This window comes from Agelaius phoeniceus, chromosome 7 (genome assembly GCF_051311805.1).
Source record: "Agelaius phoeniceus isolate bAgePho1 chromosome 7, bAgePho1.hap1, whole genome shotgun sequence".
In the NCBI taxonomy this organism is placed as follows: domain Eukaryota; kingdom Metazoa; phylum Chordata; class Aves; order Passeriformes; family Icteridae; genus Agelaius; species Agelaius phoeniceus.
Window position 1 is genome coordinate 23,970,899 of NC_135271.1, and position 17,814 is coordinate 23,988,712.

Genomic DNA, 17,814 nt, shown 5'->3' on the forward strand with positions numbered 1-17,814 from the left:
GTTTATCTCACAGTTATGCTTAAAGCTTCTGTCCTCAAGAGCATTTTCCCTGTTGCATCTTACCTTCAGTGTTGACAAGTATCTGCCACCAGATTTTGTTCATCCCCATCCAGCTGTCTAAAGAAATTTTCATTTCTTTAGACAAACAGACTATTTTTTAATTTGATATTCTGTTTTGGCCCTTCAGTAGAAGTTTACCAACATTTGTGTTTGCAACTTGGGAACTGATCTGGGAGTAGTCCACCAGAGGAGCCAGCTTGTCAAAGAGATGACTGGGTCTTAAATCTAATCTGAAAATATTGAAAAGAAAACCATAGCAGTCCAGTACATAAAAATATAACTACCTGCTTTTATTTGCCATGTGGTATGGAAAAGACCCCAGTTCCTTGCCATGGCTCTGAAGGAAATCCAGAGAGACATTTTTGTTCATTGTTAGAGGAAGTTACCAATATCAGGAAGTTATCCGTTTTCACTGTACCCTGCAATCAATAATCACTTTCAGATTAAGGAAGAAAGAGGCAGTACTGATCTGTTTCCTGAAGTAAGGTGGAGTGTACTAGGTTTTGGCCCTTGAGGTTTTTTCCCCTTGACCCTCTTTTTTTTTTAACTTTGTTGATTAATCTCAAGTTTCAGCAACACTGTCAAGATGAGATATTTGAATTTTTTGATGGTGACAGATGAAGCTACATCTGTTACTAGCATGGCTTGTAAATTACAAATGTTAAGAAGGTGATCTTTCACACCAAGCTGCTGCCAAAATGTTGACTGAAAGCAATGTGTAGAAATGTTCTGTTCATACCGTTCCCTTGTGCCCACATCTCTTCAATGTGGCACCACGGAGGAAGGCAGCTGAAGTTCTTGCATAAATCATTCTCCTAAATCCCTGCCTCTCCAGCATATTTTGACCCACCTGAGGAGAATTACAGATGCTGCATCATCCTAAGGTTCACAGTAACTTACAGGAACTAGTGCTGCTCCAAGGTAGCAGTCCATGAGAATGCACTGCACTCCTAACGTGTCATGGCTGTGACTGTCCCAGTGCTGTGAAAGGATTCAGAAGGTTCTTGTTTGATACCAGACTCCAAACCAGTCCAAGAGCTCAAGAAAGAGAGCACTGTGCTGCTGGAGCACAGTTCCATGCATGTGACACCTCTCAAATGAGAGTGCAGCCTAACAGGAGCTCTGCACTGGCCTGGGGGCAGCAAAGTGTCTGATGTTTATCCTCAAATACTGCACACCCAAAGCCCATAGCCCTCATCTCTGACTGAAGGCAAAGGTGCCATAATTTTCTATTATTTTCACAGCTACACGTTTGCCTCTCCTGAAGAGATGGGATCGAACAGTGATTAGAAGAGTGATTAGATGAGCAACTATTTCTAATGAAGAATATTCAGATATACATTGTTTATAGCAATGGCAACCTTTTCTAAAAAGGTAGTTTTTTAGTACATGCTGACAATATAACCAACGTTCATCTATGCATAAAATACTAAAATTTTAGCTCTCAATTCTGAAAACATACACCTTATTATACATCCACCTTATACCTTATTATTGTTCCTAGAAATAAAAAATCCCACCCATCACCCTGTGGTATTTATGTATGCTATTAAAAATGCAAAGCAAACCAAAATAGACTTAAGGATTACCATTGAAGCTATTCTAGATTATTGTTTAAACTGTAAATATCTACTTGGACAACTGGTAATAGGCAACTCTCATCAAGGCTGCAAATGCTCTCATCAGCAAATGCTGCACATTTACAGTGAAAAAAGGAAAATAAAAAAATGCAAGTTCTACAGAATAACAATCCCCACTCCCAAAGAAAAAAAGAAAACCAAAAGTCTTCTAAAAGCTCTCTCAGATCTTGCATTAAAAGCACTTACTGTACTGGTTTTGTGTGGCCAGGTTTTGGTAGCTGGCGGGACTTAGAGGGTTGGCTTCTGAGAGATGCTGCCAGAAGTTTCTCCCTGTGTCTGACAGAGCCAATGCCAGCTTTCTCCAGGACACAGGCAGCTGCAGGACAGGGGTGCCAGTGGCCACGGCTGGGCCAAGGAGAGATGGTGCTAACACCTCTGTGATAACGTATTTAGGAAGGAAAAAAAAGTTATGGCACCGATGTAATTGCACTCAGAGAACATGAGGAAGAGAATATGATGAGAATATGAGGAAGAGAACGAGAGGAACAGCCAAGGTCAGTAGAGAAGGAAGGGCAGGAGGTGCCCCAGGTGCAGGAGCCAAGATTCCCCCGCAGCCCATGGTGAGGCAGCTGTGCCCTTGCAGCCCAGGGAGCCCAGGGATGCAGCCTGTGGAGGACACCACACCAGAGCAGGTGGATTCCTGAAAGAAGGCTGTGACTCCAGGGGAAGCCTGTGCTTGAGCAGGCAGGGACCTGTGGAGCTGTAGAGAGGAACCCACTGGAGCAGGTTTCCTGGCAGACCTGTGATCCCATGGGGAAGCACTGGAACAGGCTGTGCCTGAAGACTGCTCCTCACAGAAAGGGAGCCGTGCTGGAAAGGTTCATGGAGAACTGTCTCCTCTGGGAGGGACCCCATGCTGGAGCCAGGAATGGACTCTTCTCCCTGAGCAGGGACAGAAATAACTTGTGATACAGTGAATGTGCTCCCATTCCCTGTCTCCCTCCACTGCCTGGAAAGGAGGGAGGGAGGGGAGGATGATGCTATTAAGATTTTACTTTTCAGTATCCTGTTGTGATTTTGACTGGTAATAAATTCAGTTAATATCCCCAAGTCGAGTCTGTTTTGCCTCTGATGGTATTGGGTGAGGATCTCTCCCTGATCTCATTTTGTGAACCTTTTCTTCCATTTTTTTCTCCCTAGTCCAGCTGTGGAGAGCAGTGACAGAGTGGGTGTGGTTTGGTGGGCGTCTGTCACCCAGCAAGGGTCAACCCACCACATCTATCTAAGAAGTTAATAAAGTCTGAAAAATATTCTATGCATCTTGCACTTAGTAAATCTCTGAGAGATCAGATCACCCTCTGCATTCTTGCATATTTTCCTTCAATAGCTCTTCTGGAACAGCACCCAGACTGAGCAGCCAGTCAATGAACTCAAGTGAATTCAGGTCACAAAACAATTCATTCAGCAGGGAGATACTCAGGCATTCAGACACACACCAGGCCACAAACAGCAGGAGCAATTTCAAATTCAGTCCCTGCAAATCCACATAGTTTATGTTACAGGAGGAAAACATGGCAAGAAACAGATTTTCAGGTGAGATACTCAAAGTAGGAAAGCAACAAAAAAATTACAATTATTTTTCTTTTAAAAGATTGGTTGACTGAATTTTACTTTATGATTTCAAGACCCCTATATTTTTCTTAAAGCATAGGGATTTAATAATTATCTTTTAGATATATATACACACATACATATTTTTAAAGAGTCTTGTGTCCAAATTAAACTAGCCATCTTAGGCAATCAAGATTAAATAACTTGTATGAATCTTTGGCAAGAAGCTATTTTTTTAAATCATAAAAGATATGTTTGCTTTATGCTGTCTTGGCTTAAGATCTTAATTCAATTTACAAGTCCAATCTTCAGGTTTTTTAACAGTGTAACAAAAATCAGAAAACCCACCCTGCTAGTGGGAAGGCATCATCCATATTTAATTCTACAAATTTCTCACTGATACTTGAAAAAGTCAGTCTGGCATAACCCCCTTGCTCTTTCAGTGATACTTAATCAAAATCTAATTTAAAAGCGTGTCCTTGCATTTTAGAGTAGAAGCAAATGCTTGTCATATTATAAATTTTGAAGGCATGAAAGTGATGTCTGTATTTCAAGTACTCCAGTTGATGGCTATTGTTCATTAATCTGCTCAAATATATTCAGTGAACAAATAGCATGCTCTGTGGTATCACAAGCATATGTACAAATGATACATTTTCACTGAAGGAAATGCAATCCTAGCAAAAACCAGTCAGCTACTAAAAGGAATAAACTTCTATTATCCACAGAATTCCCCCAGACCCAACAATTATTACTGACAGATGAGAATCTATCTTCTTAAAATAAAATAAAAAAAACCAAACTAAATTAAAATTGGTCCTATCACCTGTGGAGGTTTAGTATGACATGTATTATAAAGTGTCTTGTATTTCCTTTTGCCACCAGCTGTCCCATTAGACCAGATCCTTGGCTACTAGGATGCCCAGTGTCGGACATCCTTCCTCGGACTTGTGATTGCAAACTTCAAAACTGTGTCATTGACAACAGCCTCTTTCATTCACAGAATTGGTTTCTGAATCATTACTACAAAAACAAAAAGATCCAGTAAATGTAACTAAAATCATTCTAGTGCCCCTATGAAGGCAACTTTTTATTTTAAGCTGCACGACATCTTTCTTGAAATACCTTCAACTCAAAAATTAATCTGGTATCGCATGACCTGATCAGAATAATAAAATTTTAAAACATGCCTGCTGATATCAGAAGTCCAGAAGTTTTTTACCTGCCAGGAGTTTCAGAAAGATGGTTGCAGCACTTTTTCTCCTGTGCACTTCAGAATGGCATCCCTTTTCCATTCTTAGCACTGCTGCACCTTCTGCAAAGTGTTCTTTTTCTTTTATCCCTCTCAGGACCATTAGTTTGACTGGAATTCCCCAAGTGTAACAAACATATTTTACTCTTCTGAGTTACAATCCACAGACAAACACTTAATTTTCAAAGCCATTAATTATCAAATTTAAACTATAATGACTGTGTTTTTCCTCAACATCCCAGTTTTTGGCTTTTTTCTCTGCTCCTTCTTCCAAGTTATTTTTTCATTCAAGAGCTTTTTTCAAGTTAATTATTTTTGATAGGGGACCTTAAACCTATATCCTTCTTTAAAAAAGCATTTTAAAGACACAGTGTGGCTCGGACACTCCTGCCAACCTCCTCAGGCCCTCAGTGCTACATTACCCTAGGAAGAAGAAAGGCTTCTGTGTGCTTAACAAGGGCAAATATTGCCCGGGGGGTTTTCAAGATTTCAGTGAAGTTTTTCTGTGGGAGACAATAAAACTCGGGTTATCTCCCTGCCAGGCTGCCCATGAGGAAAAGCGAGCTAACTCCTCACCGTTTCAGCCCCAAGCCGAGTGCAGCGCCTCAGGCCGGAGCGCGGCGGCCGCTGCCGGCCCCTCAGGCCCCGGGCGGGCGGGCGGAGCGAGGGGGACGCGGGCCCGGAATCCCCGCCCCGGCGAAAGGCGCCGTGCTCGGCCCGAGCAGGGGCTCCGGGAGAGGCTCCGGGCCCGCCGCAGCGGCCGAGGCCATTTTCTGCCCGCCCGAGAAGGCGCCGCAGAGAACATGGCGGCCTGAGGGGGCGGGCGGTGGTGGGGGGGGCGAATGGGGACTCCGAACTGCGGAATGGCGATTGCTTACCCTGCTAATCGTCCCTGCACTGACCTGCACACGGCTAGCGCTCCTCTGGAATCGCCTTACCGTATCTGACAGTCAGAATACAATTTTGAAAAGTTTGTTTGTAATTTTGTCCCAATAGGATCACTCTCCTTTCAACCCACAACATTAGACTAAAAAAAAAAAAAAAATGAAAGTATCTACATTTAATGTATGTCCTCCAGAGAGCAAAATACTTGGTGCTGCTGCATTTCACAGCCTTCTCTTTGTGGAGGAAAAAAATACCTGAAATTGTTTCCAGTTCAGTACAATTTTAAATTATTATTTATTTACAGTTCTTTTTGCACTGTAGGAAATTCCCCAGTATGTCCTTCCTCCTGCACATCAGTCAAGTGTGCCATTGCACGCTTCTGTTTACCTGCTACTGCTGCTGGTTATAAGAGATGAGCACAGAGCTAAAAGAATAAAATCCTTTACCTGACTGAAGCATTACACTAAAACATATTAAGCCTGGAACAAGGGCTGGGAGCTTAAAGCAACATTCCATGAAGAATATAGAAACTTCGTCCCCTCGAGCAAGTATTGATTAACTCTTCTCATTACCTCAGTAATCTGTACCTGGCATACCTTTGCCTTTCTTTTGCAAATGAGTTCTTATTATATTAAGAGGCCAAGTCTCCAAATAATGGTCTGAAGCTGACTGCAAGTCAGCTGGATCTTGAGCCTCCCTAGGGTTACAAATCATATATATAAGAATGGGCTTTGCTAAGGGATGCTCACTGAGTGAAAACAGAATTAGGGGAAGAAGTCCAAAATGGCTCTTATTTGTTCAACACCATGTGACCACAGCCTTTTTGACAGTGCTCTTTATTTTGTTTATCCCCCCCTCTTTGTGCAAAAAAATCATGAAAAACAAGCTATGGTAAATCCATGTTACCTAGTTTCAGTCAACAGCTATGTAAGGACAGAAATACTTACTCTTTCACAGCAATAGTGTTGTGCCAGAAGCAGAAGAAGTTACTCCCATCTGTCTTTTGGGAAGGCTAAAGACGTTATCATTCCAACACAGCAGCACAAAAGCAAACACTCCTTTAAATATGTTCTTTAATCTTCTGGAAGGGAAAGGTTTCATCTGTTTATGACACTGCTCTCACCTAGGGAAAAAAAAAATGTGTATCTTACTTTACTCTCTTGAGAAAACTGAGTAAGGAAGATGACACTTTATGAGAAAGTTTAACAAAACTGGTAGCATGAAATTATAGAAAGGACATTGCTTTAACATAACATCACTCAGAAAGATAATGCAAAAACCAAAGATTAGAAAAAAAAATTAAAGCTTTTTTATTTTACAAGTATAAAAAACAATGCTTAAAAACCAAAATGCTGGAAGATACTCTGGAAAATGTAGCTCCTGAAGCAGAAGACTTCTCTGTCACATCTCCCAAACAACATTAACGATCCTGAAAATTCTGCATTCAATAAGCAAAGATATGATCCAGCTGAAGTAACCCTTTTTGATGGCTCTTTAAACCCCATAATCTGGGAATTATCTGACCAGTCTCTGCAGAATGTGTTGCAGCATTCTGTGGCTACAGAGCAAAGGGGTTGGCATGAATTGTAATGTCTTTAATGCGAACATCATTAAGAGGTCGATAGGTTTTCTCATTCACGGGCAGCTTCTCCAGCTCATCCAGGGTCTCCAAGCCATCAATAACTCTGCAAGAAAAACACAAGTGCTAGAAATTGCCTTCTAATAATGATTTAAATTTCATAGTTGAGGTATCTCAAAATACTTTACAGTCAAGTATCCCAAGGCAAGGACTTTGCAAGCAAACGATACAAAATAAGACAACCAAAATATTTTATGTGGCAAATAACGTATTTTGAAAGGAAATATTAAGCATCCGTGACAGACTCTGAGAAGAAGTTCAAGCATTTGCACATGCCCTGAAATACTCAGGTCTTTCCCACACTCTGACAGAGGTGTGCAGTTGAATCACTTACTTTCCAAACACTGTGTACTTCATGTCCAGGTGTGGCTGTTTGCCATAAGTGATGAAGAACTGTGATCCATTGGTGTTGGGACCATTGTTTGCCATGGAAACTACCCCACGGACACTGTGCTGAACAAGAGGAAAAACCTCAGCATGAATACACATCTGTGAAACCAGAACTAACCTGGGCAAAGTGCTCTATGGCCTAGAGCTCTTCCTCAATACCATTATTCAGAACAAATCTTGGTTGCTAATATATTCTATCAGAATCAGTAATTAGCTCCTCAAAATGGCTCTTACAGTGAAAAATTACCTCTTTGCCTTCAGTGCATGAAAAATGCTGTCAGAAATTCTTTTTGCTTCTGTCTTCTGTGATGAGAACACTCAAACCTTACTTGCCAAACACAGATATGCCTGCTCCTATTTTAATAATAAGCTATTGTTCTCCGACCAAGAGAAAATTATTGTAGAGAAAATTCAAATGAAAATGTAAGTGCATATTGAGAGCACAGAAATACCTTTAGATATTCACTGAATTCATCTTCAAACTTCTTGCCCCAGATGCTGTTACCTCCTTTCCCAGTGCCTGACAAAGAAGCACCACAGTAGAAATTACGGGATTTTTAGACTGAAGAATCCAGAAATTATGTTCTGTTACAGCATTTTACAACAAAGACCCTGGACAGCCTGCAATTAGTTTGAGGCAGGTACTTGACACTGCACTAAGACATAACTCTACATAAGGAACCTGTTAAGCAGCAGAACAAAACACTGACATATCCTCAAATTAAATTCAGTATAAGCATGAACAGACACAACTGAATCAGCTTTCTCCCAGACAGCTGACACTGTCTGTGACATTTTCCCCAAATGCTTTAGATGCAGCCTTTCAGGCAGAAACCACACAAAGCTCAGTAGTATCTGCTTCTACTTTAGTCAACAGAACCATCATATTTAGTGGAAACAGTTGGTAAAACTCAAGTTTGTAGAAAGCATGATTACTTAAAATTGGGGTAATGCCTGCAGTTCTGTAAGCCCACCACAAAAAATAATCTCATCATAAAAAACACTTATCAACAATACAATAACTCTTATATTTTTACTTTACTTACATTTTGGTTTTAATACGCATAATTCCTATTTATTTCCTTACATTTTATTTTTATGTACATTTTTTCCACAGAAAAACCCAGACAGAAGAATTTACCTAGTGGATCCCCTGTCTGAACCATGAAGCCCTTTATATTTCGGTGAAATACGCATCCATTGTAGTAGTTACTAGCACAAAGAGCCAGGAAATTCTACAAAAATCAAACAAACCATATTAACAAACAACTGAAAAATAGTATTATCTTACTAAAATGGCAGCATTGGCAAGACCAGTGCTTTTATCTCTGCTTGGCTTTGTGACCATGCGAATTCCACAGAGTATTGCCACAGAGTAGTCATAAAGAAATCATAGCTAAAAAACTCCTTTGATAGTGTCACACACAAAGAATAAAAAGCTTTCAGTGCAAGGCTGTCTGACTTGAGGAACAAACAAGAAGTCTAAGACATGCTCTCAAGTATCATTCCCATTCAACAATTTTATTTGTCACGTGTAATTTTGTAATCAATAACTTAATGCCTCAGCTTTTTCATTAGAATAAATGAAATTTATTTCAATTTCAGTTTATTGCAAAAATTCAAAACTGGAGTTCCTGACAAACTGTGAGTGAGTCTCACTCTTTCAAAGTAAAATCAAGTCTGTGAGGGTATGAGAAAACCCATGGAAATTTGGGAATCGCATGCTAGGTGCTGCATTTCGCCTTAAATAAAGCACCTTAAAGGTGCTGTATTTCCCCTGTATTTCTCACTTTGGGAGATGCTGGAACTTCAAAAGAAACGCCCTTAAATAAACCTTATCAAGAGAGAAACAGGCATGAAAGTCCAGGCAGTATGACAGAGTGCACAAGTTCCAGAGTGGAACAGACACTGCACCACCTTAAAATGTTGGTATTGCATTACATGAAAAGGTGAAATTGCAAAAGCCACTTCACCTCCTCCACAGTCTTCACTATTTCTACTGCTTTGTTTCACCACTAGGCAATCGTACTCCTGGTACATGACTTACTTCACAAGTCTTTGGAGTACGCTCACAGAATAATTCAATTTTAATATCTCCCACATCAGTATGCAGCGTGACAGCCTGAGCAAAAGGCAGAAAACAAGAACTAAATCAGCAATAAAATACTAACAGACACTGTTTTATTTCCCAGCCCCATCAAGAACATAAGCAAGTTTGCACTGCATATAACCACTGTTTCAACATTTGGCCATAAGCAAGGCTACTGTCACAACCAATCTGCATTTCCAGTAAAATCACCAGAAAGCACTCGGTTTCATCTCGTTTCAGGACAAATCAAGTTTGCCATGGTAATGCAGTAGCTGTTGCATGCTGTTACACTCCAGAAATACATTATTCATTTGCAAACAGGACCTACTCAGTCACTTGAACGTAAAGGTGAAAAATCAGTATTATATCTATTTTGGATGGTGCACACACCTTGCTGCTTTATAACTAGAGGAGTAACTGATGTCTGCAGCCTTTTGATTAATAAGGCTAGTTGGGAATGGCAGCATATATAATGTGCCTTCACAGACAAGTAAATCTGCAAATTAACTTGCTTTTCTTAAGAATTTATAAGTTACCTTCATAAAATTTAAAGCCAGTTACCCAGTGACCTAATCACATTTATCTCTATAGGCCATATATATCACAGTGCTTTATGGGAAGTGCTAAACTATGCAAAAACAATTACTGTGGGGATAATCCTATAGCAAAACTAATAAAAATCAGCATCACACTGATACTGGCATACTGCTCCAAAAGCATACAAGCAAAGGAGATAGTTGTCCACAATGTCCACGAAGATGCTATAGAAGGTGTATGATCAGTTTAAGACATATATAGTCTTATCTCTATTTCTCAAATTACTATACTTTTAAAAAAGCCCATGAGTGCAGAGGTTTTCATATGTTGAAGCAAAGGTATGTTCTTGCAACTAGACTAATGCTTCCGTGGCAAAAGAAACCAAACTAGATTATCAAATACATGCCAAAGTAGCATTAAAATCTGGGATCTCTAAAGTGAAAGCATAATTAAGTTTTAGACTGATGTAAATCAACCTGTTTTCCTTTTCACAGTATCTTTTTTTATAAGTTTGAAATTAAAACCCTGAACTTTTCATGACAAACTCCTCACAGCATCAGAGTAAAACATGTATTCCTCTGAGATGGAGAGCAGCTATTTGCTTTCCAAGAGATGATCATTTCAGAAAACATATAAAATGTGCTTTTATTCTTACCATGCCTGCTCATCAAAATCTGAGGTAGCCTTCTATACAGCGATTTCCTATAAACATAAGAAATTTGTTGGTTCTTTTTCCTGCCAATTCCCATTTGGCTTTGATTCTAAAATATTTGTTGGTTACATGCTTTTACACCACACATTTCTACGGTGCCATTCCAGTGACTCTGTGGCTAAATTTTTGCATTAAGCAACTACACAGCATATAAAGAATGAAAAATTACTAGAAAAAGACCACTTGGAGAACGGAGAAGAGGGCAAAAAACTCTTTCCTAGGATGAAAATTTATACTAAGCAATCAGTTTTTGCAAATATTATGGCAGCTGGCAGAATAGTAGATAGCAGAAATTCACAACTAAAAGCCACATGCCAGTACCTAACAGAAGTGTGATTTGGGGCGAACTCGTGACAGCTGTGAGTGCCTGCAACAGTCAGGTAACTGCACCCAATCAGACATTTTAAATCTTTGTAATACTTTCAAATGAAATGTTTAGAATGCCGGCAATAAAACCGCGGCTGCGTAGAAGCCGAGAGATTTACGCGGTAATAGCTCCTCTATACACCCGCCCTCGCCAGTGAAACCCCGGCCCCGTGTCCCCACCTCAACTCACCTGCCCCCGGCTCCCCTCACCCAGGGCAGCCGCAGCTACCGCTCCCTCCCTGCCCGAGGTACCGCCACCGAAATGCCGCGCACAGAACAGGCTCCGAGAATGCCTTAACCTGCCGGGGCTGATGCAGACCACCCCCGCCGGGGAGAAGCGGCTGCTCTCCCGCGGGCCTCAGCTCACGGCCGGCGGAACGGAGGGGCCGCCCCAGCCGCGCTGAGCGCGGCGGAAGCGGCGGGGCCGAGCGCAGGTCCCGCCCCGCAGCGCCGGCCCTGCTCCGGCGGGAGGTGAGCGCGGTGCGGCGGGAGCCCCGGGCCGGGGAGGGCGCCCGGTGGTGCCGGGTGGTGCCGGGTGGTGCCGGGGGTGGGTGGGTGGGCGGGCGAGCAGGCAGGCAGGCGCACTGACCGGCGGCGGGGCAGCGTCTGCAACCCGAGCGGCCGTGGCTGCTGTTTGGGCGGCGGGTTCCCCAGACCTAGGCCGGCCCTGTGTTTGCCCCGCACAGGTCCCCGCATGCTGCTGCTCCGCTCGCCTCTCCAGCGCGTCCGTGCCTTGGGCCGCCCGCCCGTACGCGCCCTCATGAACCTCCGGGAGCTCGTTTCTGCCCTGAATGACTTCGCATCCCCCGCTCTGGCTGAAAGCTGGGACAATGTGGGATTGCTGGTGGAACCAAGTCCTCCCCACACTGTGAACACCCTTTTCCTCACTAACGACCTTACTGAGGAGGTGATGGAAGAGGCAGTGCAGAAGAAAGCGGACCTCGTTCTTTCTTACCACCCTCCTATATTCGCACCGCTCAAGCGAGTAACGTGGAAAACCTGGAAGGAACGGCTGGTGGTCCGAGCCTTGGAGAACAGAATCGGGATTTATTCTCCACATACGGCATACGATGCCATACCTCACGGAGTTAATAACTGGCTAACAAAGGGACTGGGTGAGATTCTGTTAAGAACACACAAATTATAATTATTAAAGATGTATGCTATTTTAGGTGGGATGTTTCATCATTTGCCTTCCAGCTTTTACAGGTGTGATTTGAGGACTGTTTTTATTTTTCTTAATATTTTTATGGTACTGTAACCTTAAATACATTTTAGGACATTTATCTTGGTGGTACATGCCAGATAACAAACACAAGAGGATGTTTTCAAATGCATGAGTCTACTATTGGATGTATCTGGAACTGGTGGAGCATATTTATTGTCCGCTGTGGTTGCAGTGATATCACTGACTTTAAATCACCACCTTTCATTTATAAAGTACAACATCTCAATGTTTGCAAAGTATTTAAACTATGTGAAATTATTTTAGATTTTTATCCTATATTGTGGCTCACAGATTACAATAGCTGCATCTTTTCCAGCCTGTCATACAAACTAGGAACTCGTTTTGGTTTTGTACAATCCTTAGGATGAAACTGATGGCATTAAGAATGGCAAATAATACATATCCATCAGCTTCTTTGGACTTAAGATAGACTGTGCCTAATGGAAACAGGAGAATGAAGAGCCCTCAGTTCTGGTCAGGAAAAAAGGATTTGAGTGCAAAATTTGCATCTTTGTACCACATCTCTTAAAGATAAATGCTAAAACAGTGTTAGAATACTTACCCTGCTTTATAAGCCAGCAATCTTGTACTGTTTTCTCAGGCACCTGTACTTCTGTCCCACTGCATCCATCAACTGCGCCAAGCTCTCCAGTTGAGGGCACTCACCGGGTAGAATTCTGTGCAGATGCTGAGCATCTGGATGCAGTCCTGTCCAAAATCAAAGACATCCCAGAGACCTCTTGTCTCACTACTCTCCCAGTCAGGTATTTGCTCCACTCTCTAGTGTTGTATTCTTCCTATTGTTTGAAACAATAAGTTGCTGTAATTGTATTTTCCTTTCTAATAATTTTGTTCCTCTGTGCATTGCTGCTGTATTTTCCAGCAATAGAATGAGAAACTCAAGGAATGATCGTCCCTCTCTGGGCAATCTATGTCATGCTAAATGGTAATAGCAACTCAAGTCTAGCATCACACAGATTAGGGGTGTTAAAGAAGAGTATTAACAGGAAATTTGATGAGGACAGTTGAGTTAAGTTCCCTTATTTGTTTCTTCCAAGACAAGTTTAGGCTTGAAATTACAATACTGCCTTTTTTTCCTTTCTCAGCAGTAGAACAGCCACTGGGATAAAATAATAATTATAATGCTGTAATATAGTAATTACAATGCCAAAATTTTACCTAGCTTCTTAACAAGCACCAGGCATGTCTTTCTTCAGGGTTGAAGGTGAGGAACAAACACGAGTCAGTCTGAACTGCTCTCAGAAAGCACTGCTGGAGGTGGTGGCATTATTGTCCCAGAACAGCCTACTTTATCACAAGACCGAGATCCTTTTACTACAAAAGGTAACAAAATCACAAAATTTCTTTCTGTGAATGTATTACTTGTGTGAGCTGAGTACCTTAAACACTGAAATGTAGTAGTCAGTGGCATCACAGCTTTCCAGTGCTGCCCCAGTGCTCTGAAATACTGGCATATGGGAATTGGAAGCCACACCCATTTTCCAAAGCAATCAAACTATTTATGTGGCCTGTACTAAAATCAGTTCCAATGGCTGGCATAGTTCATACGTTACATTTGAGAACATCACATACATACTTCTTTGTAAAGTTCAGTGTTGTTCCTGCAAGCCCAATATACTCATCCTGTGCAGTGTGAAGCATCTGGAGTCAGCCTTCTCACAGTAATTTTCATTTTCTTTCAGCCTCTTCTTCCCCATACTGGAATGGGACGCCTGTGCACCCTGAGCGAGCCGCTCTCCTTGTCAGACACAGTGGAGCGCATCAAAGGGCACCTGGGGCTCTCCCACGTCCGCCTGGCCCTGGGGGCGGGCAGGACACTCGGTAAATGGGCTGAGATCCTCCTGGCCCTGGGGGCGGGCAGGACACTCGGTAAACCGGCTGTGAGCCAGACTGCCTGCCAGAACTGGCACTGCAGGAACACAGGGAGCAGCAGTGGGTGTATGACAGTGGGAAACACTGCTGTCTTCACCGGGTTTACTTCCAAGAACTAGAAAGCACTGTTAAGAAACAGCATCTTAAAATTTTCAGTCGCATGAAAAGAATCTCATCTGTATTTTAATGGGACTCTATATTACACTGGCTGATGTGGTGAAGAAGGACAGTACAAGTTGAATGAAAGATATAATTTTTGGTAATTTATATAATGACTAAATTTTTTTTCCTGCCCAGGATATCAGGCACAAAGGTGTACTGTTTGATTGTATCTTCCCTTTTGTGACTGAATGTTAAAATTCAGAGCATTTTTAAGAGTAAGACACTCTATGTTATCATTATGAACACAGAACCTTGTTTTGATGAAAGGTGAGATAAAGGTGAACTAGCTCAAACAGTGGGGTCATTAGTAAGATGTGGAATAAACATCCTCTTATCCCAGCTACCTATCCTAAAGTCCAAAGACCATAGCTGGTAGAATTTGTGAGAGTAAATTTGTTGAGAGCTCTTTGTAATTTAGAAGGCAGAAATCTTATTAGACTGACAATTGCACTAAAAAATTCCCAAACTACTTCAAAGCCTCTTTTTATGATGTGGTGTGACTCCACTTAAATCAACAGTAATTGCAAGGCAACATACTGTAAAACCTTAATAGATTTTGAAAACTCCCTGTGTTGTGTGTCCCCTCTCCTTAGTGAATATAATATATATGAAAAATTAAAATTCACGTCACTGTCATATATGTAATAACTTGGAATTAGCAATCACAGCAAATGGACAATTTTTATTGGCATGGAGCAGCTTTCAGCTTGCATTAAGACTGGTCTTCTGAGAGCTGAAAGTTAGGAACCAATGTATCTCAGAGGCAAAGAGCTGCCTTAGTGGCATCATTAGTTGGGAAACTAATGGTGGTGGAACATGAGTCCTGCAAAGTGTAGTGGCCTTCAGAAATCTAACTAACACCTCACTAGGAGAAAGGCCACCAGCAGCCAGCCTCTGTCCTGGAGTTTTCTAAAAAGTTTCCTGCCCCTTGGGAAAAATCTACCTTTTACAGAGGATTTTGCTGTATTGTCAGAGGTGTTATAGGCCCGTGACTCTTTCAAACTGACAGATGTGTCTCTTCCTCCAACAAATTTACATTGACTCTAAAATCAAGATAGTAGTTAACTGAAACAATTACTAGCAATACACACGAGGGCTCAACAAAGGGGAAGGAATTTAACTGTGGCACATTGTATCCTGCAGAATCACCAGTGAAGAAAGTTGCTCTGTGTGCTGGTTCTGGGAGCAGTGTCCTGAAGGGAACAGAAGCTGACCTCTATCTCACAGGTAATAGACTGCTGTTTCATTATTTTTTAAAAAATAGTCATTAGAGGAAAAAACAAACCCCAGCAAAAAATAAGAGGGTTGACTGGCTTTTGAAAGATTTGACCACTAAGAACTACCTGTTATTTATAATTGAGAAATAATTGGTTAGTTATTGGAATGACAAACTAACATTAAAGTAGAAATAATGTGGATCAATTGGCAGTGTGGCAGTGAAAGATACTTGAATTAAAATATTGATTTACAGCATTTATCTCAACAAAAAATCAGTGCGGATGGCAGTGAGTTGCAACTTTCATTCTGTGTATTTCTCCTTTGCCAACATATATTTCCTCTTTTCCCTACAGAATTCGCTAATGCAAAACAGAATATAATGTAGTCTACAGAACCTTCCAAAGAAACACCATAGTGTGTCTAGCCAAAGGGCCACTTAGTCCATTATTCTCTCGTCCAGCAGTGGGACGGCTGTCACAGCAATGTGAAAGCTGCCTTGCATTCTGTAGGAATTGCTGCCCCTTCTCCCCCTTGTGTGTAGCCCTGCAGAGCTGACCCAGAACTGCTTTCCTCTCCATCCTCTTTCCAGACCACTCTGAGCATTTTTATTTTCTGCCCAAATTGGCAGAATTTACAACTACTCAAAGATGGCAAGGAATTTCTGTGGTTTGACCCAGCTGCATACAGGGTCTTTCAAAGGACCCTGGAACAAGAGTGTTCCACTTTCCTACTGAGCAGGTTGTGTTGCATTTCCATTATGGCCTATATTCCATTACATCACCAGCTTTTAGCTGAGATGCTCCATACATTGCAGAGACCTGGTTACCTGAACTGTACCATTTGTGATCTCCATGACATTTCTTTCTCAAAATGGCAGGAGAGATGTCCCACCATGATGTGCTGGATGCAGTTGCCAATGGGATAAGTGTTATTCTGTGTGAGCACAGCAACACTGAGCGAGGCTTCCTGTCAGAGCTGCGTGATGCACTCACCATCCACCTACAGAACAAAATCAACATCATTGTGTCTGAGAAAGACAGAGATCCTCTCCAGGTGGCATAGGGGGAAAAAATTGGAGAGAGAAAATTCAGTCAATAGTGTTATCTTGCACAGACCTATCCAATTGCGGAGCTTATTGAAGGTGCTTTCAATTGGTCCAGTACAGAATGATTGTACTATGTGGTACCTCAAAGTCTGGGGTAGATTTTGTCATGTCAGAAAAATAAATGTTTGTTTTGGAATACCAAAGTTTCATTTACTTGATTACTGGACTGTACTTGAATAAATTTACTCATAACATGTTACTGCTTCATGTTATGAGATACAGTTGATAACCATGATACTCAAGGAAAAAATACATTACTTACCTCCAGATTTAAGCTTATGCAGCAGTTCTACCCTACTACAGCTATGTCAAATCATGTCAGTGCAAGCCACTGATATTTTATCTAACAAATTTCAGAAAGAGTAGTTAATGAAAGGATGGACATCAACTGTTTGCATTAGCAGTTGTACTAAGGCACCACTCAGATGCAAATAAACACAGAACACAAAGCAAGTTGTTGGTACTAGTATTCAGTTGCACAATCAACCACTAATGCAGCTTTAAGGCTTTTCAAAAGAGAGATTCTCAATTCAAAAAAGCTTTGTAAAGTTGAAACTCAATTCCTTAACAAAGCTGTAAATTCACGTGCCTTTGTCATTTTCTTTTAAAAACAGTTTCTGTCAACTGTGGCTTTTAATTACAGGATCGCTAAAACTGAACAAGTAGTATTTTCACGACTGATAATGAGTTTAATTTTCCAAGTTAGTTTTTTCTGTTGAGATTTTTTTTTTTTAAGAAAAAATCTCACAGTTGTATACCCTACCATCTCTGGATGGTAAATATATTTCATTAGAAATTTGTAAAGATGTTAGCTCTCTCCTTTTAAGTTAATAAAAGTAGTTCATGAAGCAATGTCTCCATCTAATAATTGCATGTCTCGTTCCACTTAAATGTATTATCTGAAGCTACCTAGGCTACATAAAGGTCATAATTCTTACCAATACCTTGAAGGCACCTCAATATGCTGAGAAGTGAGAAGGAATTTCTTCTATCCCAAGTAAAGGGAAAGGACCTATATGAAGAATCAAGTTGACAGTGGGGTAGGGAGATGCTCTAGGTTTCTAATACAAAAGTCAGGCCATACATC

General features: G+C 41.3%; 2 protein-coding genes across 8 annotated transcripts; one reads left to right on the top strand and one right to left on the bottom strand.

The window, feature by feature from the left end:
• Positions 1-320: 320 nt before the first annotated feature.
• PPIL3 (peptidylprolyl isomerase like 3) lies at positions 321-11,533 on the bottom strand. Of its 6 annotated transcripts, none has more exons than XR_013183014.1 (8): positions 11,312-11,452; positions 10,699-10,745; positions 9,465-9,539; positions 8,559-8,652; positions 7,870-7,937; positions 7,362-7,480; positions 1,887-7,073; positions 321-1,041 (listed from the first exon to the last, which is right to left on the bottom strand). XR_013183014.1 is itself a non-coding variant. In XM_077181254.1 (7 exons), exons 2-7 carry the CDS (start codon positions 10,699-10,701, stop codon positions 6,947-6,949), a joined length of 486 nt encoding a protein of 161 aa, XP_077037369.1. In that variant the 5' UTR covers positions 10,702-10,745; positions 11,421-11,533; the 3' UTR covers positions 6,675-6,946. The 6 variants fall into 6 exon arrangements, 4 of the variants coding, with proteins under 4 accessions (XP_077037369.1, XP_077037368.1, XP_077037371.1 ...); XR_013183015.1 differs by lacking the exon at positions 321-1,041 and having other exon boundaries at positions 6,209-6,511; positions 6,752-7,073; XM_077181254.1 differs by lacking the exon at positions 321-1,041 and having other exon boundaries at positions 6,675-7,073; positions 11,421-11,533.
• On the top strand, positions 11,439-16,876 carry NIF3L1 (NGG1 interacting factor 3 like 1). 2 transcript variants are annotated; one of them, XM_077181251.1, is made up of 7 exons: positions 11,439-11,592; positions 11,808-12,236; positions 12,951-13,113; positions 13,567-13,693; positions 14,053-14,239; positions 15,548-15,631; positions 16,500-16,876. In XM_077181251.1, the coding sequence occupies exons 2-7, from the start codon at positions 11,816-11,818 to the stop codon at positions 16,682-16,684; spliced, it is 1,167 nt and encodes a 388-aa protein (XP_077037366.1). In that variant the 5' UTR covers positions 11,439-11,592; positions 11,808-11,815; the 3' UTR covers positions 16,685-16,876. The 2 variants fall into 2 exon arrangements, with proteins under 2 accessions (XP_077037366.1, XP_077037367.1); XM_077181252.1 differs by having other exon boundaries at positions 11,444-11,592; positions 14,053-14,191.
• The last annotated feature ends 938 nt before the right edge of the window (positions 16,877-17,814 follow it).

Bases quoted from the DNA above. Each gene is read 5' to 3' on its own strand.
- NIF3L1 (XM_077181251.1), top strand. From the start codon at position 11,816: ATGCTGCTGCTCCGCTCGCCTCTCCAGCGCGTCCGTGCCTTGGGCCGC. The intron at 12,237-12,950 runs GTGAGATTCTGT...CTGTTTTCTCAG, and splicing joins CTGGCTAACAAAGGGACTGG to GCACCTGTACTTCTGTCCCA. The intron at 13,694-14,052 runs GTAACAAAATCA...ATTTTCTTTCAG, and splicing joins AGATCCTTTTACTACAAAAG to CCTCTTCTTCCCCATACTGG.
- PPIL3 (XM_077181254.1), bottom strand. The intron at 7,938-8,558 runs GTAAATTCTTCT...CTTCTTTGTCAG, and splicing joins TCAGACAGGGGATCCACTAG to GCACTGGGAAAGGAGGTAAC. The intron at 7,074-7,361 runs GTAAGTGATTCA...TTTTTCTTGCAG, and splicing joins AAGTACACAGTGTTTGGAAA to AGTTATTGATGGCTTGGAGA.